The 23,952-nt window shown below is 38.8% G+C and overlaps 2 protein-coding genes across 2 annotated transcripts in view; one reads left to right on the forward strand and one right to left on the reverse strand.

Moving 5' to 3' along the window:
- Nucleotides 1–6,240, reverse strand: part of LOC138058924 (exocyst complex component 7-like) — a 31,969-nt gene extending 25,729 nt beyond the window's left edge. The window contains 7 exon segments of the mRNA XM_068904382.1: nt 920–958; nt 1,100–1,208; nt 2,475–2,577; nt 3,034–3,118; nt 4,230–4,329; nt 4,485–4,550; nt 6,049–6,240. Of these exon segments, the coding sequence (XP_068760483.1) occupies nt 920–958; nt 1,100–1,208; nt 2,475–2,577; nt 3,034–3,118; nt 4,230–4,329; nt 4,485–4,550; nt 6,049–6,099 (553 nt within the window). The 5' untranslated portion in view covers nt 6,100–6,240.
- Nucleotides 6,241–6,285: 45 nt separating this feature from the next.
- Nucleotides 6,286–23,952, forward strand: part of LOC138058922 (vacuolar fusion protein CCZ1 homolog) — a 25,171-nt gene continuing 7,504 nt past the window's right edge. Inside the window, exons 1-12 of the mRNA XM_068904381.1 lie at nt 6,286–6,398; nt 8,470–8,567; nt 9,146–9,239; nt 13,551–13,628; nt 15,396–15,443; nt 15,551–15,634; nt 16,575–16,626; nt 17,093–17,171; nt 17,291–17,335; nt 18,554–18,635; nt 19,403–19,464; nt 21,758–21,869. Coding sequence (XP_068760482.1) covers nt 6,321–6,398; nt 8,470–8,567; nt 9,146–9,239; nt 13,551–13,628; nt 15,396–15,443; nt 15,551–15,634; nt 16,575–16,626; nt 17,093–17,171; nt 17,291–17,335; nt 18,554–18,635; nt 19,403–19,464; nt 21,758–21,869 — 912 coding nt within the window. The 5' untranslated portion in view covers nt 6,286–6,320. The remainder of the gene's footprint in view (nt 6,399–8,469; nt 8,568–9,145; nt 9,240–13,550; nt 13,629–15,395; nt 15,444–15,550; nt 15,635–16,574; nt 16,627–17,092; nt 17,172–17,290; nt 17,336–18,553; nt 18,636–19,402; nt 19,465–21,757; nt 21,870–23,952) is intronic.

The raw sequence follows: 23,952 nt of genomic DNA on the forward strand, positions 1-23,952 counted from the left end.
CTCTCTCTGCTCTGAGAGGTTTTTTTCCCCGGTAATCCAGTTTTGCCTTCTCCTCAAAAACCAACATTTGATTTGATTTGTAGTCTCCCAAATTAGTAGAGCACTGACTCGTGCTCAGCTACATAACATTGAGACTTAAAATAAAGTGATTATACAGGGCTCGAAAATAATTGCGACCAATACGGTCGAATTTGCGTCTAAATTTTTCCCTTTGCGACTAAAATATCTGGAGAAGTCGCAAATTTGCGACTTGTTGTCACCTTCGTTCTTTCGAAACAAAAGGGTTAGCAGTTGCCACTTTGCTAAAATAAACAAATAAATAAATAAATGACAAAATTATTTTGTTTCTCGCAGTGAATTTTTTCGGAAGGTAGCGTAATTGTATAGTAATTTAGCTGCGATGTTACGTGCACAGCTCCATTCCTTCGATCATTCGCCATTTTCAGCAGTTTCTTTACACACAAGTACTGCTGGCTCATATTTTTCTGCTAAACCGCTGACAACACAATGCAGCGCGGCGATTTTGCGACTAAAATTTGCGAAATTGCGACTAAATTTTTGTATCTTATCGCAAAATGCGACTGGATTTTTTTGTTAATTTCGAGCCCTGTTATAATAATAATAATAATAATAATAATAATAATAATAATATTATTATTATTATTATTATAATTTTATTATTATGGATAGCAAACAGTTTTGCACTTAATTACTAGGATCTTTCTTATTAGGAACTAGGATTTTAATTGTAAGGACTTGGGTCATCGCATTGATTGGCTACGGCTTGCCACCCAATCATTGTATAGGATATCTGGGCATCCAGAAGTTTTTACTGCCATAATAATAACAATAATAATAATATTATTACTATTATTATTATTATTATTGTTATGTTGTTATTTATTCATTCATGACAAACCTGACAAATGCTCAAATTTCATGGGTTCCTGGGGATTTTCTAAAAAAAACAAAAACAAGCAATAAATGAAAACAAATAATTATTTTATAAAGCTGTTTATGTAGAAGGTAATTTTAAACTATTGACATTGGAAATGGCAAGATGAATCATTTTCAGATGAAACCAATGCCCTTACTGTACCTTCACTCATCTTCAAAATTGTTTCTGCAGGGACAGCCTTGCTATGCCTATTCAACATCTGTCGAAATTCCTTTTCCAGTGAATCACGCCCAGAGTCACGCAATGAAGTCTACAATAATTAATACAGAATCATAATATATCTTAGGGCGCTTTCCTTTTGTCAGAACTGGCCGGCCAGACCCGTCATTTTGCAAAAAAATGCAACAATTTGAAGGAACACTTGCACCATAATCCCTCACATTCTTATATGGAAAAGTATATATCATCCTCAAGGTTTGTTAATTTGAAGGCGTTGTAGAGTTGTTCCTCCCAAATGCCGGTCTGGCCGGTCAGTTCTGTCAAATGGAAAGCGCCCTTACATAACGTTACCCTGGAAGCAGGGTAGAAACCACTGCGAGCAACCATTAGATTTTCCATCAAGCATGTGCAAAGTACGTTAGACCCACCTGATGCATTTTGCGGCAAAATATGGAATTTGTCACTTTGATCACGACATAGCAGGCTTGCCCAAATGCAGCAGTTATGTAGCTGAATGCATGTGCAAGCGCCAAAACAAGTCTACTAACTTGTTTTAGATGTACCTGTTCAAATTTAATTTATTCATCCTTGGCGCTGCATGCGGCGGTTTTTCTCTCGGGAAGCATAGAAGAAACTAACTGCTCACAGGGTATATAGGGTGAACGATCATGAAAAAATAATTGAAAGTCTGCCCAGGCATAAAACAGGAACGTTCGTAACAGGAAGTTACAGTATGTAACAATGTTGAAAGTTCATTAAAATGGGGAAACAAAATGGAACAATGTTCAAATATGAGCTAAAAAAATTGATCACTTCAAAGTAAGGAACGAATGGTGATTACAACTCAACACTGCCTGGATCTCTTAAAAATTCTTACAGAAAAAAGGTTATGAAAAGTTAACAAATGCAACCACAGAGTGGTAAAAACAAAATTCAATAAAACGCAAAATGTGGAGGAATGCAGGAAACCAGCATAACAATGGAAATATCCAGATGATAATCCAAAGATAAAGATTAAAAAACTTTAGAACAATCGTCCAAATCTTATGCCTAGCACAAACCCACTCATTTACTAACAAAATCCTGAAATAAAAAATAAAGTCATTAATTCCAGCACCACAGGTAACCCATGCATAAGGAAGCGATTGCCAAGATCAGTGCCACTGCTGGCCTGTTGGTTTGCAGCGATAAAAAAATGGCGAAAACAATGACAAGCAGGGTTCAAGAATAATATTAAAACCTGGAAGTCACCTTCAATTGGAAGAAGATGAGCACTCTTAAATTGTTTAACACCACTGCTGTTTCCCCTTAATTATTTTTAATTGCATTAACATCATCAAAAATGTAAGACACTGACCAGGTTGGAAAGCTCCATGCAGCTGGGATTGTTTTGATTAAAAAACTCAATTGCATCCAACACTCTTTCTAAGTTCTTGATATAATTTATGTATACAGCTGGCCTGTTGGTCTATATGAAAGAATAACACATATTAGATATGTATAAACTAAATCAGTGGATAGCGTTGAACATGCATGCTACTCAAACTCTGGATATCCTTTTCTACTCACCTCCAAGCAATTCGCGCGAAATTTGTGCCCAAAAATGTTGTAATCTTTGCAGGAAGAAATTAGTTAAAACCATCTTTTTGAGCTACATTATCTCACTGTTTTATTATACTATTCACCTCAGTGTCGGTGGCTAGTGGTAGATATTTACCTCATCGCTTTGCAGCCTGGTAAATATCCACCACTAGCCACCTCTACTTCAGTGAATACGTGTAGTTGTTAAATAGTGCAAGTTCTTTATTATCATAAGAGACTTCAAGTCATAATGAAAGTAGTTTAACTGGATTCAAGTGTAAAATAGAAAAAATCAGATGTCTCAGTGACAATTTCAATTTTTTATTATTACTCACGCATCTCGAATGACATGTTCAACGTTTGCGTAAACATGGTGATAACTAATGACATGATCTAATCCAGCCAAAGATTTGTCAATATCTGGGTAGAGTTAAGAGATACAGAGTAATAAATTCATTGAGGGTGTATGAATACAAATTAATACTCTCAACCAGAACAAAAGGATAAGAGAGTAGGATAATTAATCACTTCAATTGCTGACTTCCATATAGACCTCTTTCATAATGGTGGCCAAATTAAAAAATATATTCAAAAAGACATCTGTTTTAATCTTAATAAGCCTTTCTAACTGGGCTACAATGAACACATGAGAGAAGTAGGTCTAATTAACATAAATACAAAAGAATGTAAAGGTGGTACTAGGTATTGTGTTTACAAAACCTAGTATCTTAGGCAAAAATGATCACTGTATCAAAACGACATTTTGACACATAGCTGTGAACAACGGTGGTTTAGATGGCATCTCTTTATTTCACATTTCCGGAGACTGGAATGACTAAGGCATGAAAAACAGTACAATATGAACTGGTTTAACCCTCTTCCTCCATGCTTAACCCATTGATTCCCAGGGGTTCCCCATTGACGAGTAATGTGGCTAAATATCATTTAGGCTAAGTTAGACTCAACCTAATGCAGTCAGCAGTTTCACCCTTTATGGTACGTGACCTGCGGGGTGGCCCTTTGGAGATTTGCAGGGCCTTTGTGTCATGTTGCTTTTCTCATGCATTGCTGCTTGTTGATCTTTGTGGATCAATAATTATTGCTCTCTGTTAGCAAATCTTTGCGGATTCTCGCCCTTTCCCGTCCCTCCCGCTTCCTCGGTGATCTCTAGGTAAGTATGGGTCAGGTAAGTTGTTTCCACTGATTACTCAGTGTGACGGTGCCAGTTAGAGGCTGCGTGTGGGGGTGGTTCCCGCTTCCAGGGTTGCCATGGATACCTCCCCTTTGGCTTCTGGCTTCTGCTTCCCACTAACCTTTTAGGCACCAGTTCCCAAGCACATCTATTTGTGATGAGTTTAAAAATCGTCTGGCACTAGACACAGTAAAATACTAAGAATGGCCAGTTTAGGCCGGTTTGGACGTCAAAGGGTTAACAGCCCCATGAGTTTTCTTGATCAGCAGGGACCCAGGAATAGGGTTAATTCAGGTTATCAAAACTCTGACGGTAATACTATTGGCTGTTAAAAGATACTAGCTTGTCTCCTTTGCAAATCATCAGTTTCTCTGTGCACAGGAACAATGGTGTCCTCCAGCTTGTGTATCCGCACTTCAATCTTGGATAGAATTTCCAACTATTGTAGAAGACAATCATGGAATATTATTTTTATTTACTGGTATTAACAGACAAATTTCACTCTTGTAATATCTTTTAAACAGTTACTTTGCAGACTCTCAGTGAAAATGAGGATCAGATAAAAGCTGAAATAAAAGTGATGGTCTTACTCACCATATTCGTTGTAATTTAGTCTGTTTTTTCCAAGCCATCTTTGAGAAAATACAGTATCTTTTTCTCCTAAGGAAAAAAAGTCCAACTTGTGAATGCCGTGGATACATTATACTGTTAACTCCAGTCACTTCAAAACCAGACAAATCCAAATCTATGAAAACACAAACTATAAACAGATATTATTTTTGCAATTTATAGGGATTGGGTAGATTGTGTAAAGTATTATTCTTTCAATTTTATTTGCCTTGCAATTCTCTCTGATTTTTTATATTGCTGTCCCTCACCTCAAGTATGTTTGCCAACGTCAACATTGTTCTTAATGTGCACCTTCCCAGCACACATAAGAATTTGGATAGACTAGTTTAATTTGGGGAGCAGGGAAAGCACAGTGTGAGAGGATTTACCTCCCATGAATGTGGTCCAGATTTGATTCCCAGACTTGGTGTCACTGTACATGTTTGTTTGTTTGTTATTTATTAGCTTGAGCAGGTTGACATTTTGGCAGCTATTCAGCTGATGTGATCTACCTGCTATACCCACCCACCTATACAATCACAAAGTGCAGCCATAACGTAACTCCGGGAACTTCATCCCCTACTTTTCTCAAATAGAGTGTGGCTTCTTTAATGTCCCCCAGGGAGGTTATGAACATGGAAGATATTTGTGAGACCGAGGGCATACGGTTTACAGTCCTTATCCGAGAAGACTTGAAAGTGTAACCATTTGCAGGTGAAATTACGATGGCAGCACTTTCTCCTCAGTTATTTTTAAGACCCCGAGAGTTGGTCTGGCTGGAGTTGAACTCAGGACCTCCTACATGGCAGCCCAGTGCTCAACCATGCTCAACCTTCTATATGTACAGGTAGGTTGAGTTTGTTGGTTCTCTACTCTGTTCTGAGAAGTTTTTATCAGGGTGCTGCAATTTTCATATCTCCTCAAAAACCAATCTACGATTTGAGTTGACTTGATTTGACTTCCGAGAAGTGTCCATCATCCCCTAACAATTAAGCCCAATACTATTAAAATACAGTTGACGTTGGAGGTACTTTTTTTGTAATTGAAAAAAAAAACATAATTAACAACTATTAGTTGTGTGAATGACAATTGTATCGTTTCCAGTATTTTCTGTACTTTTAAGCCTATATTAACATATACATTTATACGGTTTTGTCAGTCATGTATCATACTTTCGTTCCCTCTTTTGGATTTTTTTTAAAAAATCATTTGATAACCGCATTACAGTGTGAGTATTAATAATATGTTATGATTGAACTGTAATCGGGGAAGCGCTAGTCTTACTCTGTAAGCCTCGGGATTTCCATCAAGTTCAATGATCAAGGCTTCCGGAGGTCACGCCACTTTTTGGCACTTTGATTTAATTTCCTTCTATCGTTTTTTTTTTCCTTTGTCAACTTGCGTGTAGTGTGGCAAAATAAAAATGTATAATTTAAAACAACAGAAAATAACTCCATGTTTTTTTGACCATAGACCACTTAAGCCCCTGGCTTTAGCCTTATTAAGGTATATACTTGTACATTCAAAATGCAATTTGGATCGGAAATACCTGAGCAAGTTTGTTCTCTAGCTCTCGCTTCCTAACGGATATGTCATCCATCGTTGATCATATAAAATTCTGACGCCAAAACTACGAACAGATACAGTAAGTGAGAATCCTAACTGCTTTACATTTCCAGCAAAAAGTCATCTTTCACTCGCGAGATCTTTGAAACTCTTCGGCACAAGCCGCCATCTTGGATGTTTTGATCGCCGACTTATTTTGCAGCGGTCGTTCTACTTTTTCACTCATTAGGCCGTGTAAGAGCGTGGATTGTCAAGATGGCGTCCATGAAGACATCTCCAGGCTTGGTTAATTTCTTTATTTACAACTCCACTTTCGGGCCAAAGGAAGGAATGGTAAGTCAGCTTATTTCACTTACCACAGCCTCATTAGAGCATTTCATCCGGCAACCTAATCTATGTGATTTTGCCAGAGAGGTTTAGGTTATTTAGCATCGCTGCAAACGGCAAACGTACCTCAGGCTGAAAAACATGGAACAGGTAACAAGTAACTTTTCAGCAGAGAGAGACGAGCTATAATGAGAGAAATGTGATGTTTCTATCAAAAGCAGCAGCCTGACTTATGCCGTTTCACGCAAAAGCGATGGTCTAAAACCTAACCATTAATAACTTAATTGTTTGCATTATGCAGGACCTGAAAAAAGTATAATTAAATCGATGGAATCGATGATCGATGACAATCGATGTCAATCGACTTCAATTAATCGATTGATGTTGATAATCGATCGCGCAAGTTTTTGTACATTATCGATTGTCAATGTCATCGATAATCGATGAAAATAGATCAATTCAATAACATCGATTTTCGTCGATTATCAATAGGAACACCAATCGATGACACTCGATGAAGTTCGCCACTACTTTTGCATGATTATCGATTGGTCATCAATTTGCAGATGCCAATCAATGGCAATTAATTAACCATAATCTATTGCCATCTATTGATCAATTGTTTTTCCGATCGTCAATTTCCATCGATTGTGAAGCTCCTGCATTATGGCGTGTAAGCAAAATAATGTCATGTTAATAGGAACTACTATTCTGCATATTTTCACATTCAACTATACTAGGGCGACTAAATAAACAGTCATGCTTCACAGACTGCACAGTACAATGTTACCTGTTGGTTCTCTCCTTTTTTGTTTGCACCCTCAACCAATTCCCAAGGATGATTAAAATTCCCTTGCTAGCTGTTGAAGTTTTTGAAAAAAATTCCAAACACCTGGTTGCAAAAAATTGCCGTTAGAGTTTCATGGGAGATTTATAGCAATCTTGCACAAAACTCTAGTGGAGAGCTTGATTGCTGACTGTGACTAAGAAGCAATGCAACCATATTATGCGCCCATCAACGCAAAACTTCAACTCTTCCCCCCCCCCCCCAAGGCAAAGCCCACGCATTTGAACTTTTTAAAGATCGGGTCATTCAAATTCCCGCCCCCTCAAGCCAAAATGGTGTTCAAATGCCCTACCCTATCGCCAGATTTGTCTGTCAAACCCTAGCTACTAAAGAACAATCATCATTGGCTCCTGACATCTTTAATAAAGACCTTTTAAAGACCTTTTTTGTAAGCCAATCGCTCACAAATGCTGCATTTCTTCCTTTAAACTCTTCCATGTCGTCCTAACACATGTTTTATAGATGTTAGCGACTTTGGCGCCCGAAAAAAAAAAACATTTGAAACCTAACACTTCCAGTTCAATTTTCCCCATTCCATGCAGGCAAAGGTCAAATTCCCCACTCCCCGGGCACAGAGGATAGTCAATTGCCCGTGGTGTGCCCGGGGGAGGAGGGGGGGAGTTGAAGTTTCAATTTATCAGCGCATTACATGTAGGTTATCATGCAAAAATTGTACGAAGGTTAAACTTACTATGATTACACTGTAGTTACCTCTTTTCTGCACTGTTCCTGAAAGCTACATTAATATTTCCCCTTAGCTAATCAGAATGAAGAAACTTTTTTTGTGTATAAAAATTTTACCAGTATTATTAGATGCGCTTAAGTTGCCAATCATTGTATGATAACTTAATGTGTAAGGAAAAATACTATTACCATAATGTTTACAACAATTATTATGATGCTACTGGTTGTGAGCTACATGTAATAATACAAGACAGCTTATTCAAGGAAGAGTTATTGCTCAAGAAGTGTAAAATTTAAATTACATTTATGACAATTGTAAGGTTTTTAAATGACTGACTTTTCCTCCTGGCTTTCAGCATCTTAATTTGATGTGGTTCATGTTTCATTTATTGAAGTATCATAAATTATTAATTTAAGTAAATGCATGCATCTTAATTTCTTTTGACCATGGTGAATTATAATAATATTTTTCATAGCTTAATGCCATAAACAATCAGTGTCCATCATTCTGTGATTGACTGATCTTTCATCTTATACGTACCACAGGAAAAGGAGAAGATTGTTCTGTACATTCCAACTGGAGAGGACATTGACAAAAAAATAAAAAATATTGGACTTTGTGAGGCTTTGGTAAAGTTTACACAGTAAGATGGATTTATCATTATCATTTTATTATCTAGTGTAAGTGGAGCCAGTTGTGAAAAGTGTTCCTTTATTAACCTGTAAATTAACCATTCAATTTTCATGAACAAGAATGCTTTAATTTTTAAGAGTTAAAAAAAGGAAGACTTAAGCTGCAGGGATAAATATAGTTTATAACACATTAAATGAAGCTGTGATCCTTGCAGTTATGAACGCAATTTTTGCAATTGCATAGAGAAGCTTGAAAAATTCAGGACTTCAACTGGGGGGTTGAACTTGTGACCTCACGATACGCATGCAATGCTCTAAACCAACTGAGCTACATGAAGCCACTGATGTTGGGTGCTGGTCATTTGTTGAAGTCGTGAATTTTTCAGGCGTCTCAACGCAATTGCAAAAGTTGCGTTCATTACTGCAAGGATCATACACGTAGCTTCACTTGGTTTCATATCCTCAGTTCAATATACATTTGTGATCCATTTCATGTATCATTTCATCGTTTATAACACATTATAAGGTACAGTAGAAATAATAGAATAGTTACAGTGAAAAATTACTCTCTCTTTTCTTTTCTCTTGAGGACATTCTCACCTAACAAGCCCTGCAATTCCCTTCACACACAGAAAGCAAGGCAGGTTTTCTTTGAAGCAGAACCAGAATTTTGGATGATAATGGTAATTACAAATTTGGTCTCAATAGATGGTTATGTACACTGAAAAAATTGTGTGTAACTTTTTGGTGAACCTTGCGTTAAAAACATAATCAAGAGTGAACTTAATTTAAATAATATATGATACTTAGTACATGATATTTATTATAAATGTAAGTGAGGCTTAGAAAGAACATACTAATGTTCTTGCTGCTGTGTACACATGTACAGTGCCTTATCATCATAATCTTGTTTAATCCCTAAGTCGCACGTGGAGGTTGGGTTCCTAGGAACATGGGGGCTGGAACCTCCTACCAAAAGAGGAAGTTGGTAGAACCTGCGACCCAAGTGTGAACCCCACCAACCATGCTGAAAGGACCTTTGGCTAAAGCCACAGTCCTCAGGTGACCAAACCTGAGGCACCCAACCCAGCATGGAAAAACAGCAGTGCCCTACCTAAAACAACAGCCCTGGCGCAGGGCCATGCAATGCTGAAAAGTTACTGATGGCCACCACTGGGCAGATAACACTGAGTTGCCGTGGTCCACATCGATGGTTCAAGCCATCCGAAAGGGATCTGTCTTTTGAGCACTTGGTGTGTATCTTGAAACATGTGGGATCCACCAACACATCAGCCTGCACATTACTAACTGCCAGATGGATGCTAGGGTCAAATCGCGGATTAGTTGTGAACTCGGCTTTACAACAGAAACCAAAGAAACTAAGGCAATGCGCTGCCCAACGTTAGCATGACATTCTCCTCTGGCAGAAATGCTTACCAGACCACGTACCCAGCAGGGAAATGATCCTCTCTCACTTCTCAGGTGGAAGCTGAGCTTGTAGAGTTGTAGAGTCAAGCTCAATATCCAAGATGGACAGGCAGATAGAAGGCCTGTCCAGCTTGTCAGGGTTGGGGGGTGGGGAGGGGGGTTCTGTAACTTGGAGCACAGCAGGATGTATGCCAGCAAATTGAGGTTACTGGTGACTGGTGAGCAGTTTAAGTGATCAAAAGTTTGTATTTGGTAAGGTCTGACCATTGATGAGGGTTGGCAGCAAACATCACCATTTGAAATATTGTGAAGGCCTTACCTAAAGTAAAAATGTCCTGAATTTCAACCACTTGACACTCTTTTGATACCAGCGAGTTGCCTTCCAGAAAGGTTTGCGGTTCCTGTTGAACCGACCAGAGATTGGCTGACCAAATCCACAAACTGACCGTTACTACAGTGTAGTTAGTGATTCATGATATCATTTTAGCAGGATTGGGGGCGTGTCCCAGACCCACTTAAGTCCAGAAATGCACTCAGCTACAAGTATTACAAATTTCACAACATTGAACTACCTTTGAGCAATTTGAACAAAAACTGCAAAAATTGCTAAAAGTAGAGGGCAACAACAAACACCATGTCAAAATGAAGGTGAGGAAACGGAACTGTCCAAACCTGATGAAACACTTGTCACATGAGTAGCCATAACTGATAAAGCGAAAGTTTGTGCAAGGCAGGACGAGTTGGAGCCAGTGATGGCAGGCCCAGATGGACAGCGAATTCTGGTAACCTTACTATACCCGTTGAACAGCAGAGATGATGACCGACAATGACTTCCCCAAAGCATGGCCATTCCTGAAATTTCGTTTGAAAGAGAAGTGGATGTTCCTGAATAGGTTGCTGTAACTACCTCTGGAGCAGCAGAAGGTGACGGTGCCACAGTAAGTAATTCCAAAAAACATGACAGCCGAGAAGCTGCTGTAGGTTGAGCATGGTTGACTGTGTCATAGTGAGGGAAACACCTGCGTGAATTGGACAAGCATTCAACAAATGGCCCGCAGAGCAATTAAAAAGATCATGAAAAATCCCCAAAGGTGGTAGAAAGTAATCCTAACAACTTACTTAGACAATGATGTAGTGACAGCAAACCACTACAAAACACTATCGGACAATAAGCTGGAAAGAAACACTATAAACATAAACTAAGAATAAGCGAGGCACACGAAACTCCCCATACCCAGTAAAACTACAAACACATGCTAAGGTGCACACATACAGTAGATCACATCAGAATACTGCTGACGCAGAGAATGCTGCAATGCCCTGACATCATGCCCTGAAAAGTAACAGTGCTGGAAAATGCCAGAATGCTAATGACTTGCCAGCGGACCATGCTGTACGGCCATAAATGCCAATGCCATGCCAAGTACTGAGTACGCTTGCTCCAAGCCAGTAACTAAGTTTACACTGTAGCCTGAAAAACATTTCAGATATTTTTTTATCACCATATTGTATTTCAAAAGGAGGAAATTATGGTACTGAACACTAATTGTCTGACTAAGGGGGCAATTTTTAATAATCATGAAAGCGCTTTTGGTAATCTAAAGTAGATGATTACTTAATCTTGATTGGCTAAGGTCAGGTTGTTTTTGTTTGTGACAGGTCTTCAGAGCATGTATTGTCTTTACTGAGTTGTTTTCTCCATTTCTTCAAACAACTCTCAAAAAAGCAAGCCAGGATGGGAATCACCTTTAGGTTAATGCATTCATTCACCATAATGATTACAGTGCTGTAGTAGTAGGCCACCGTCTGATGCGATGCATCCATCTCTAGTGGGAGCTGTCTGCTTGGCTAGAGCAGTGCAGCTGAATTTGCTAAAGAGACCAATGTGTGAGTCTCGACTGCAAGGGTGGTATTGCTGTTCTTCTTTCTTTGCAACCACTTTTAACAATTTCATTCATCAGCTTTTCCCCTCTCCTGACTTGAGGAGTTGATTTAGAGAGCCCACCCAACTTGGGTAGTCAGCTGCAAGGTTCTCCCAGGACTCAGTGTCAATGTCGAGGGCTTTTATATTTCTCTTTATGACATCCTTGAATGGCTTGTTGCTTTTATAAGAGACCAGTGGATGAGTGGCAGTCTGGATTGCAAAGGCAGTATCTTTGTCTAGTCCTTGGTCTGCTGGCATTGCTGTGCTTCTTTCTGTGCAACCATTTTTTAAGTACTGTAATCCCTCCCCCCCCCCCCCCCCCTTCCTCCCATGGCCTTGAGGAGTTGATTTAGCATGCACCTTGCAATTTAGTGATCACCTTCAAGGGCTTTCATAACTGCTCTTGATTCTAATTGTCCCTCCAACCAGCTTACATGTAACATAGAGGACGTCCTTTAGCGTGTGGACATCCTCCAACGTAGTGGAGATGGTGCTGTTGAAGCAGGGCAAGACAGGACTTTGTCTTGCAAAGAGATGCCCAGGATGTAGTATAGGCTTCTCAGATGGAAGGTGACATTGAATTGATTCTACTGTCTTGTATGAATTATGTGGTCCATGAACAGTACTGCTGCCATACAACAGTGTGCTGATGACATATCCATTTCCATCTTTGTTTTCACCAAACTGATTAACAACCTCTATCACATAGTGGTCGATGCTGTTGACCAGTGGTGCTACTGTTAATCCTATCCCAGGATAGTGATTTGTCTAATTTGAGCTCATTGTCAGCCAGACGTCCTTGCAAGCCTGGGAGAAGTGATCCATCAATAACTGGAATTCCTGTTAGGTGTGTCACATCTGCTGCATTTTATGCAAATAGAATATCCCTGATGAGGGTCTTCCATACCTTTGTGTTGGATCTGAGGTTGAGCAGCCTACCATCTTATCTGCTACCTAGGTAGGTTCCCTTGATTAGAGTGCTTTCCTAACATGGCAAAGAATACCGAGAGTGTGGGAGCAAGGATGTAGTCTTGCTTGACACGGCTACAGATGCTGAAAGGCTCAGAGTTGCTGCCATTGAACTGCACTATCTCCTTCATGAGCTCTGTAGTTTTGGTGGACAGCCAATCTTTTTGAGAATCTTGAATAGGCTGTCTCTGGTACCACATCAAATGCCTTTTTGAGATTGATGAAAGCTACCAACATGGGCATCATCTGAGGAGGATGAAGGGAGAAGACCTTGTCTACTATTGATATCTCAGCTTGTAAGCTGCACTGTGACTCACGGTCGTCATGGTGTGACACTTTTGCCAGCTTCTGCAGGTGGATTAGGATGATGGCAGGGCAGACTTTGCCAACTACATGACTTTTGTATGCTTAGTAGAGAAATTCCTCTGTAATTGTTGCAGTCACTTCTCTAGCTTTTTTTTTTTCTTGAAGAGAGTTGTAATCTTGGCATTCCTCATGTCCATCAGAGGGGCTGGGTTGCCGACCCGCTGTTGGCATTTTTCGGGGGCTCTTATCCTTCGCTTGCAGTGAATATTGTTAGCCTTCATTTTACCTGTACATGTGTTCATTTTGAAGTGGTATAATTGTTACACGACTGTACATTTATCGTTGCGTTATTGTTTGCATTCTTAAGACAGTCAGCATCCCTTTCAGTGAGAAGATGGCAAAAGATGGCAAGATGATCATTGAGTACCATGATGAAGATGTCTTGGTCAGTGCAAGTATTTCTTCTTGGTGTATAATACAGTTTAGAGTGTATATTTCTTAGTAATCAATTTAGCAGTATTTATAAAGTGGTACATTCGCATTCATCTATGTTTCATATAGTGTGGGTGTTCCTCTTAATGGGAGATGGAATGCCATTGAAATGACATTTTGCAGCACTGCGCAGTACAAGAAAAAACAGCTGTTCTCACATGCAACTGAGAGCCCTTCCAACCTAAACCACACAGCCTGGCCATGATTTACTCAATCACAACCAATTTACCACAAAGAAACAATACATGATGAACTAATAAGGGAATGAAGGGGAACACAAGCACTTGCAACAAACTTCTACTTAAAAAACAATAACAGACAAAATAACAGAGAAAATTTGAACCAAGAACATTGCCTTGCAGAGTAAAAAGTTTGAACCACGTTGCAAAACATATGAAGCTGTAGTGTGTACATGTAGTACACATTCTTTAAAATTATAGTGACTTTAATACTCACAATCATGAACATTATAATAAGGAAATTTAAAACGCAGTTGTCTGTGAATTCATTTTGACCTGAAGTCACGTAACAGGCTGCACACGATAAGCTATGCTGAAAAAGAATAATACAGGTGTAGTTATTTGAACATTTCCTGCCAAAATAAAGGGAACCTGGAACTCCAGTATTGTTAGAGCACCAGATCCTTAACCTTAGAAATGGTAGGTAGCTAAAGGCCTGGCTTTGTCCACATTTTAATTTATTGGACAATACACTGTGCTCTTTACAATCTCTTCCCACCCCACTGCTCCATTTCATTGGAAGGGTGTGTAGCTCCGACTGGCTTCTGAATAAAGCAGGGCACACATTGTTTTTTTCAGGCCATTATTAGACTTATATTTTGTGACAGTGCTTCACAAAGGGATAATAATTATGTAGATGTCTCCGTGGCTAACAATTATACAAGTTTAGAGTACTTTTAGAGATAAACTTGTTTATTTCATCCATGTAGTAGCCAATTATGCACTCTCTACTCTGTCAGGGGTTTCAAGGTCATTTCTATGTCAACTTGCCGACTGGTTTGAGTAGATTAACCCATTAATTGTATCAACAAAAGGCCTAATGGCCCCTTTGCTTGGGATTTCTGGGGGCATGCCATACAGTATTTGAAAGAACACTCTGAAACTCCACATTTCAATAGCAAAATTGATGATCACATTTGGACGACTTCATGTTGTCATTGTCAAAATGAGTTTTAATCCTAGGTTTGAAAGAATCAGTTAAAATATAGTTGGTACTTACTAAAACTACAGACATTATTATCTAAAGTCCAATAAGCTTGAAGTGTATGAGCCTGTTATGCATTGGCAACAAGTCTCTTAACTTACATGTACTTTGCTGTACTTAAGGTCTTCAAGAGACGCATGTAATGCTAATATGTGACACAACACTGAGTGACTAAGATAACAATAATAATTACACTGCCAATTCTGGAAAGGTCTCTAAAACGCCATGATTATCTGGAAAAGAGAGCACATTGAGAGAAATTTGTAGTAAAGGTGGCATTTCACAAGTGCCCAAAAATAGTCAGTTTATAGATATAGTGACATCAGTACAGCAAAAGGTGTGACAAACTAAGGATGACTGACCTGAATTCCTTGATTAGAGAGTTGTACAATTAAGTTGGGAATTGTAGCAGAGGTGTAGCCTTTACTTAAGAAAGCATCACATGTACATGACAGCTTTACACTACTGACACTGTGACCCATTTTGTTCAAAACAGGACTCAGTTCTTGATTCAGTGTTAAAGCAAGCATACAAAATGTTCAAGGTCAGAAAAAACTAAATTCTGTCTTTCCACTATGCTCTTTTGTTTGTTTCACTAGAACCTGCTCCTCATTCAACTTATTAGCAACATTTTTTTTTCTCCTCTACCAGTTGTTTAATGGAACATTCACATATATTTTGGAAACCTACAATCTTGAAGCCTTGCGCAAGAGAGTCGAACATTTCTATACATCTGTAAGTTTGTAGAATTGTAAGGAAAAAGTTCTGAGACTCATTTCTTCCCACTCAATAACCTTGTAACTGTGCTCCTGTTTATACACTGTCCTTATTGTTCGTAAAGTTTGTCTGTCTACCTTAGGTTTATTAATCTTTGATGACCTCCCCCATCCTTCCATTGCCTTTTTGACAAGGTTGAGACCTACATGACTTTTACAGACCAAAGTGGGAGGTTTTTAAGGGCCTACTGACGTATTTTTTGGGGTGCGTTGCTAAGGATGTAATAGTTAACTAATTTGAAAGAATTTGGCATTATTTTGGTCAGTTTCCAACTTTTGTAAACCAATGACCTTAAATATGACGTCATCATGCCACGCCCATGGTCATGTGACCAATAAAAGAAAACTCTAAATTTGTCTACGTGCTACACAATTTGGGTATTTAATCAGTGGTTTCATAATTTGCATTTGTTTTTGCATCCAGCCAAGCATGTTTTTCTTTTTATTTTGAAAAATGTTCTTTTAAGAGAGATACTGTAAACGATACTGAAATACCCATAGAATTTTCAAAAAAGATGATTTGAAAAAAGCAATGCTTACCTATAGTCTGTATTTGGACTTCCGAGGTGAAACGTGCCATATGAAAACAAATTATTCCAATTTAAAGACCGCCGGAAATTTAGGTTTTTCTCAAACCGAAGTCAGTTCATTTACACATGCGCAGTTGATCTGAGAACGAGTGCGAGGAAGGGCGAGGAAAAACCTTCGATGCAAACAACAGTTTGTGCGATGAGTTTTGCTTGTGAGTGGGTTTTCTGGTGAGCTCACTATAATATGATGACGTCAGTCACCGGAAGTAACATTTCACTTTTCCTAGCAGCGCGCAAAAAATCCGTCTGTGGGCCCTTAAAGTTTTTGTAATGGTGCTAGTACCTGACTTTGGTGTTAATCTTTTGCAGTATTTACAGACTTTTAATTTTTCTCAATTTGACTTGCTGGATGTGTTCACAGGTCAGTTAACTAACAATAAACAATTTTTTTTTTTTTTTTTAAGTAACTTTAGATTTTCCTTTGTTCACAACCAGATAAAACTGTCATTCAGATTTTACTAAGGGTTGTACAAGTTAAAATGAGTACGAGTACAGGTTGAATTACTGGTCGCAAGCTCATTGATATACCTTTCCTATAAGGTGATACAAAGAGGTTTTAAAGCAAGGATTATTTTGGAAAGTTTCCTTCATGCTCAGTAGACAAATCTGAAGGCTGGTAATTTCAGTCATTATTTTATGAAAGTCTTTAAAACAGTAAAGCCCTAGTGTTCACATGTGTCTTGAAAACCGAATTTTGTGCCCAACATGGACATGCATATGCAGAGAAGACATCCTTGAGTTTTGAAAATGGACTTCTGGAAAGTTCTTGAATCTGTAGTGCACAAAAGTTTATCTTTGTCATGACCATCAGTCATATTTATTGACAGGAATCAATTTTCTTCCTCTGGATAAAAAGACCTTCCTAAGGATCCAGTCCTTTGTAAATGTGATTGAACATACCTTCAGGTAAAACTGAGAATATTTTGTAGCAGTCACCCATTATTGTTTTGTTCTCTCTACTTAAAGGAATTTTTTCTTGCAGTGAAAAATGTGATTGAGGTTAAACGTGTTCTTTCTCCTTCTAGCCAAGTGACGTACACTGCATTTTTATATTCAGAAAAGCTTGTGTGGTGAGTAGTGCATTGCTGCCTCTTACAGTGTCTACAGGTTACTTGACGTTCTACTGGGTTTGAACCCGCGACCTCACGATACCAGTGCGACGCTCTTACCAACTGAGCTATGAAGCCACTGAGGGTTCACATGTTCCTGTGATGAGTGATGAGTGAATTAATTAATGAAATGATTTATATGAAAGGCATCATATATTGCACTGCGGGTATGAAATCAAATGAAACCATGTTGCCTCACAGTTATGAGCACAATTTTACAATAATTGCATTGAGAAGCCTGAAAAATTCAGGACTTCAACGGGGTTTGAACCTGTGACCTCAAGATACCAGTGCGATGCTCTATGCTCTAACCAACTGAGCTATGAAGCCACTGTCATTGGGAGCTGGTCGTTTCTGGGTTCACATGTGTCTGTGATGAGTGATGAGTTAATTAATGAATGAAATGATATATATGAAAGGCATCATATGTTGCACTGGAGGTATGAAATCAACATCAGTGGCTTCATAGCTCAATTGGTTAGAGCGTCTCACTGGTGTCGCGAGGTCGCAGGTTCAAACCCCATTGAAGTCCTAAATTTTTCAGGCTTCTCGAAGCAATAATAAAATTGTGCTCATAACTGCGAGGCAACATGGTTTCATTATTTTGATTTCATACCCACAGTGCAATATATGATGCATTTCATATAAAAAATATATCATTTTGTTCATTACTGGACTTTGTTGATTATTTTTATGATATTTTTATTATTTTTATGTCAAATTTTGCTGTTTTATAAAATGTTTCAAAATGCTTTGCCAAAAGCCAAATCTAGTTGACAAAAATGTGGAAGAAACAGCAGAGAAGAAATGTCTATACACAAGATTGTTAAAACCTAACTCAGCACTTTGGCTGGTCTTTCATATACTGCATCTGAAATAAATAATGTCCATCAAATAAAAGAACAAAACCAAAATAACAAGACCTAATCAGAATAACAATCATGGTTCTTTTGTCTTCAATGTGCCATTTTCACCCGGTGTATGAAAGTCTACCCACACTTTGCGCCCCATTGCCTGTTTAAATTAACATCATATTCATAAAAAGGAATGGAAGAACAACGGGACTGTTACTGTCCCATAATGACTACAACATTTATTTAAAATGTTTACAAGGATAATGTAGATATCATTTGATAAATGTAATGATGGTACTGTTTTGTTCTGGTTGATTAACTTAAGGAGTGGCCTTGAACAAGAAGACATGCGTACACTCTACAAATACCTGGTTTCTAGCCTGTTTCCTTCTACAATCAATCTCGAGGTAGGTTTCTTATGTTTTGTTTGAACATTCCCCGGGGGGAACCTTACCCTATTTATGACCTTACCCTATTTATGACCAAAATCTGCGATTTTCCCTACCCTATTTATGACCTGACCAAAAATTTGATACCAAATTTATGACCTGACCCTTAAATCAATACCCTGGTGCAGACCTGCCTTATAATTATTTCCCTAGTTCAGACCAATGTTAAAGGCAATGTTTATCTGCTTTTATTAGGTAGGTTAGATGATAAAGAAGTAGCTTCTAAATAAAAAACGAATTCAAGAGTAGAGTGCAAAAATGGATACCCTATTTATGACCAAAACTGCTGAAAAAGCCTACCCTTTGGGGCCGCACATACCTATATAGCCCATATAAGGGAGTACCCCCCTCCCCCCGGGGAACATTCCCAGATCTGTTCAAGGGAGCAACCGAATGTCAATGAGCAAAAATTTTTCCTTTTAAGGCCTAGTGTAAATAAGATTGTAATTCAATGAAACATTTTGTTAGTTACATGTGACTGAGTGAGATATGGGTTTGTTGGAGTTTGGGCAACATTTCAAGTTGACTTCTAGCTTTGAATTTCAACCACTGAGTCACATTGGAGTCTATACAGTCATGCAGGACACTGAATGGCCTTCTTGCTGTTACAACGGAAATCACAAGGCATTTAGCTTATCTTCGACCCCTATTAGGAACACTTGGGCTTTTGTTTGCAGTACAAGGGATAAGTTTAATGTGTGACTGAAAGATCTTTCTTTACACAGAGTTCGGAAAATCCAAGATCACAAGGTTATGTTGTTGTTCAACCCAAGCCTCATCAGGGAAGGTAATGCATTGTATTGATTTGGTTGCTCTGTTCAGTGAAGAATATTAATGGAGTGAACTGTCCTTTGGTTCCTGGTCCAACCCTCTTGAAACAATAATTTCTTGAACAGCAACAAGATTCTTTAGAAAGAAAAGCAATCATAATTTGCATCATACACAGATCCTCCTACCAAAACATGTGGTATAAAGAGCACGGTTTAGCACCCAGTGCCCATCAGGTTTTCCCAAATTTTTGCTGCTGATCAATGCTGATTTGGGGTCTGAGTAAATGATCATTAAATGCCTGCTAATGAACACGTGACATCAACAGGGCTTAAAGTGAATTTATCTTAAGATGGAATGCATGTATACCTTCCTAACAACATAACGTTAAAAAGCATGTGTTCGACATAGCAGGATGTCAAGAGGCAGTACATCTAAATCCGTGCTGATTTATGCCTTTTTGATTAATTTCTCTGTGGTCATGCGTCATGCGTTTTATACATGAGCCTCTGGCTCGCATACTGAGGGCAAGGTTCCTCATTCCCACGCTATGACTTTATTAAGTTGGTTTCAAGATTGATTGATTGATTGATTGGTCAACTTCAGGCCCCAGTTGTTCGAACGGTGGATAACGCTTAATCCACCGGACAAATCACTATGCAGTGGATAAGTCATAGCGAAACCAATTATTGTATTATCCAATGGATAGTGATTTATCCGGTGAATAGCGGTATCCACCTTTTGAACAACTGGGGCAAGGAGAATAAACTGATTTGCCATGTCTGAAGTAGCACAAAACAAGGAGCAAATGCCAAAAATTAATGTATTGAATATAAGAATAATAAGCCCGCCAAGGTGGCTTACTACAGTTTTGTGGTGGAAAAAGATCTTAAAATGAAAACACCTCAGTGTGTAGTTTTTTACAAAGTGTTTTGTTTATTGCTCTAAATACATGTAAAACAACTTTATGAACAACGTTTCGGTACAATTGATTTTGAATTGTAAATAAGAAGAATGAGACCCTTGGCAGGGGAAATTGGAAGCTCAGCAAAACCAATGATAAGGCCCCCATCTCAGATTTTCAGTATTCAGAAATTGATCCTAAAGAAACATTTTTGGACAGTTAATCTCGGAAAAATCTGTCAAACTCAATTTAGTCAAAAGACAGAAAATTTTATAACAGAAACGATCCTTTTGCAAGGGGCAAGTGATCAACTAAAAATGCCATGGATTGAATCCTCTCAAGACCTAGCAGGGATGGCGTATTGGTTAGAGCAATAGTAGTATTGCTAATCTAGAGTGAGTTTCAATCGAGTGTCGTAAAACCAAATCGTAAAACCAAAACCAAAAAGTAATTACTTTGGCCAATCAAAAAGACGGAGGCAATCCAGTAAACCAATCAAAACTCGAAGTAATTACACGTAACCGACACAAAGCGCGGGAAAATGTGCACGCGCGAGCCACGGTTGGTATGGTTTCACTTCTGATTGGTTGAAAAAGTGGCGCGAGAACTTTGAACCAATGACTGAGTGAAGTAATGCAAAACCAAAGCAATTTGCTAATTGCTTTCGACACTCAATCGAAAAACGCAATAGAGCGGTTTTCGAATGAGTGTCGTAAAACCAAAACCAAAGTAATTACTTTGGCAAATCAAAAAGGACGGAGACAATCCAGTTCACCGATCAAAACTCGAAGTAATTAAATATAGCCGACACAAAGCGCGGGAAAATGTGCAAGCGCGAGCCACGATTGGGTTTGGTTTCACTTCTGATTGGTTAAAAAAGTGGCGCGAGAACTTTGAACCAATCACTGAGTGAAGTAATCACAAACCAAAGAAATTATCTAATTACTTTCGACAGTCAATTGAAAACTACTCTATAGCCCCGCACCAATGAGGATTGAATTTATGTCGTTGTTGTTGTTGCCATTAGTGGGCTTCGCGAGTGGTTTTTCTCCACCCTTGCCTGAGTGATTTTCTCCTTGTTCTGTGGAGAACGTTCTTCATTCGTTCTTTTTTGAAATCAGCACGTTGCTTGTTCCACCTGCAGTGAGGGCTGCAGAGAAAAATACACTCCTAAGGTGTAATTACAAGTTCCTTGTTAAAGGGGACAAACATTTTGAGTTAATGTACACCTGAACTACCCCCCATTGTCAAGTAAAATCGTATGGCATTATCTAGACAGAGTTAAATCTACATGTATCTCACTCCAAGGAGTCAACGGGTTAAAAAGGGAAATAATAAACAAATAAATAAAACCTAAACCCTCCAACTGAAGAAAAGACTGGAAACGTTCGCTAAATTGTCCTTTCAGGTTTATAACAGGCCCAGCTGACCTTGGAGATGTGCCAATTCCGAGTACACCACCCAAAATGTTTGTAAATACAGATTCTGAACAGGAGGAACTAGTTTTAGTAGTTTATAAGGTGCATATATGACTTTGTGTGGTTTTCATGTACATAAAGACGAGGCATTTTGAGATTTTTGCCATTTTAGGTCATCACAGTTGTGGAATGGTCATTTTTTCACAAAATGGGAGCAGCTTCCATTTAGCACGAAGGCTCATTTGCACCGGCATCGGTCATTGGTTCAAATTCCTTTCGAGCCTGAATTTTCCAGCCTTTCCTTTTTGTTACTTCTCAATTAAATAACGTTGATAAGTGCAATGATATTTAAGTCTCAAAATAATTCAGGGTCTGTTTTAACTCGCAGTTGAGGGAACACTTACGGTATGTGCGGCACTACATTTCTTTTTGACTAAATATTAAGTTACTGTGTCCTCGTCTCTTCTGGTCAGGTGTTGTTTACCCGAGTATCTAAGCTTATAACGTTTGTAGGAGACTATTGAAAATTCTTGACTTTTCTCTTGAGATTATCATCAATGTAATGAAATAGCTCGGAACTATTTTCCATGGTTCTTTTTTAGTCCATAATTATTGAGTGTTTTCACTCACGTGGTCAGTAACCTTGTTTTTCCACCGAACAAAAGAAATCGTTTGCATGATAATAGAGCTCAATTCCCAGAGGATTAGTTGGGTACACCAACATGGCTACCGTTCCATTGTTTAGCATCACCAATATGGCCACCCAGGACGTCACGTGAAGACACTATAGTATAGTGCACTGGTTCCTACATAACGTGCGATCAGGCTCTCTTTTCTTTATAGAGGGGAGAAAAGTACTATTTTTGCGCCTTCCCTAAAGAAAAGTACTCCTGATCGGAAGTTTATCTCGGTCACTTTTATAAGAACTTTGCCTACACAGGTTTTATTTTCGTCACCTTGAATAACTGTAATTTTCTACTGAATCACTTTCTTATCTACCGGTAATTCGCAGCCAGGAAAATTCCCCTTATAAAGCAAGAGGGAAGGGTTTCCAGAGGGAGCCACTCACTAATATCTTGATTTCTTTCACTTGGCTCAAAAGAAGTGGGGAATGCGTGAGAAGAAATAATTTCTTAAAAATAATATTGTTTCGTCACCTCTTGTTATTAATGTGCCTAACCAGACATCTGTTGGCTGTCGAAACAAAAGTTCTTTTGTTCTGCGGTTTGCAAAGTTTTAATAACAGAAGAATTGTTTATAAAGAGTGAAGTCTCCTATACGATTATTTTATTGGTCATCCTCTTGATCAGCTCCGCAAAGGCTACTGAGGTGCTCTCATTTTATTTTATTTTTTGCCACACTACAGACCTGTCACAAAAAAGAACTTTTTTCCACAGACAATTGGGCACGTACAGGTGTGAAGAAGATAGCGTTCGCTCTCCCCTCATTTAGTGGAATTCAAATTAGTAAAGAGATTTTTGAACCTGAAAATGCTTAGTAGTCGGGCCAGGTGATATGGTTTTGAACATAAGCGGGTAGTTTGAGAAATTTAGTCGTCTTTGGTGAAATCAAATGCAGTCCTGTATGAGGCTGGCGGGTTAATACAGAAATGGGTTTATTAACTGACTAGCTGACGTCTTGAGCGTTACCCCTTCTTCAGAGCGAATTAGGGAATTATGGTTCGTTCTTGTTATCCACGTTGCTATATCTCCACCAATGGCGTGGCTCTATCCTTCAGTATAAAAGAGGCCCTGACAGGGTAAATTCCGACAAGCGTCATGGCTCAAAAAGTAACGACAGCACACAAAATGAAATTCCGACCAAAGACATCCTTTCCCAGAAAAATTCCGATTAAACCCCGACCCGAGTGATTTTAAAATTCAGACAAGCGACACGGTACCCCCCCCCCCCCCCATCCCCTCCCCTGTCAGGGCCTCATAAAACGCTAATAACCTTGTTTACGGTTGTCAGTTTACCATAGCAACACAATTGATAGACCCATTTCTGTGTTTCACATCTCCACCGATGCTCGCACTTTAATATCAGGACAATTTAAGCAATTGTCTCTTATAGACATAGAGGATATTACATGGCCGCTTGGGGATATGAATTTTATCTTCGAGTCCTGAAAGTATCTCTCACGAGTGAGCGAAGCGAACGAGTGAGAGATACTTTCTGCACGGTC

Source organism: Montipora capricornis, chromosome 8 (genome assembly GCF_036669925.1).
Source record: "Montipora capricornis isolate CH-2021 chromosome 8, ASM3666992v2, whole genome shotgun sequence".
NCBI classification, from domain to species: Eukaryota; Metazoa; Cnidaria; class Anthozoa; order Scleractinia; family Acroporidae; genus Montipora; species Montipora capricornis.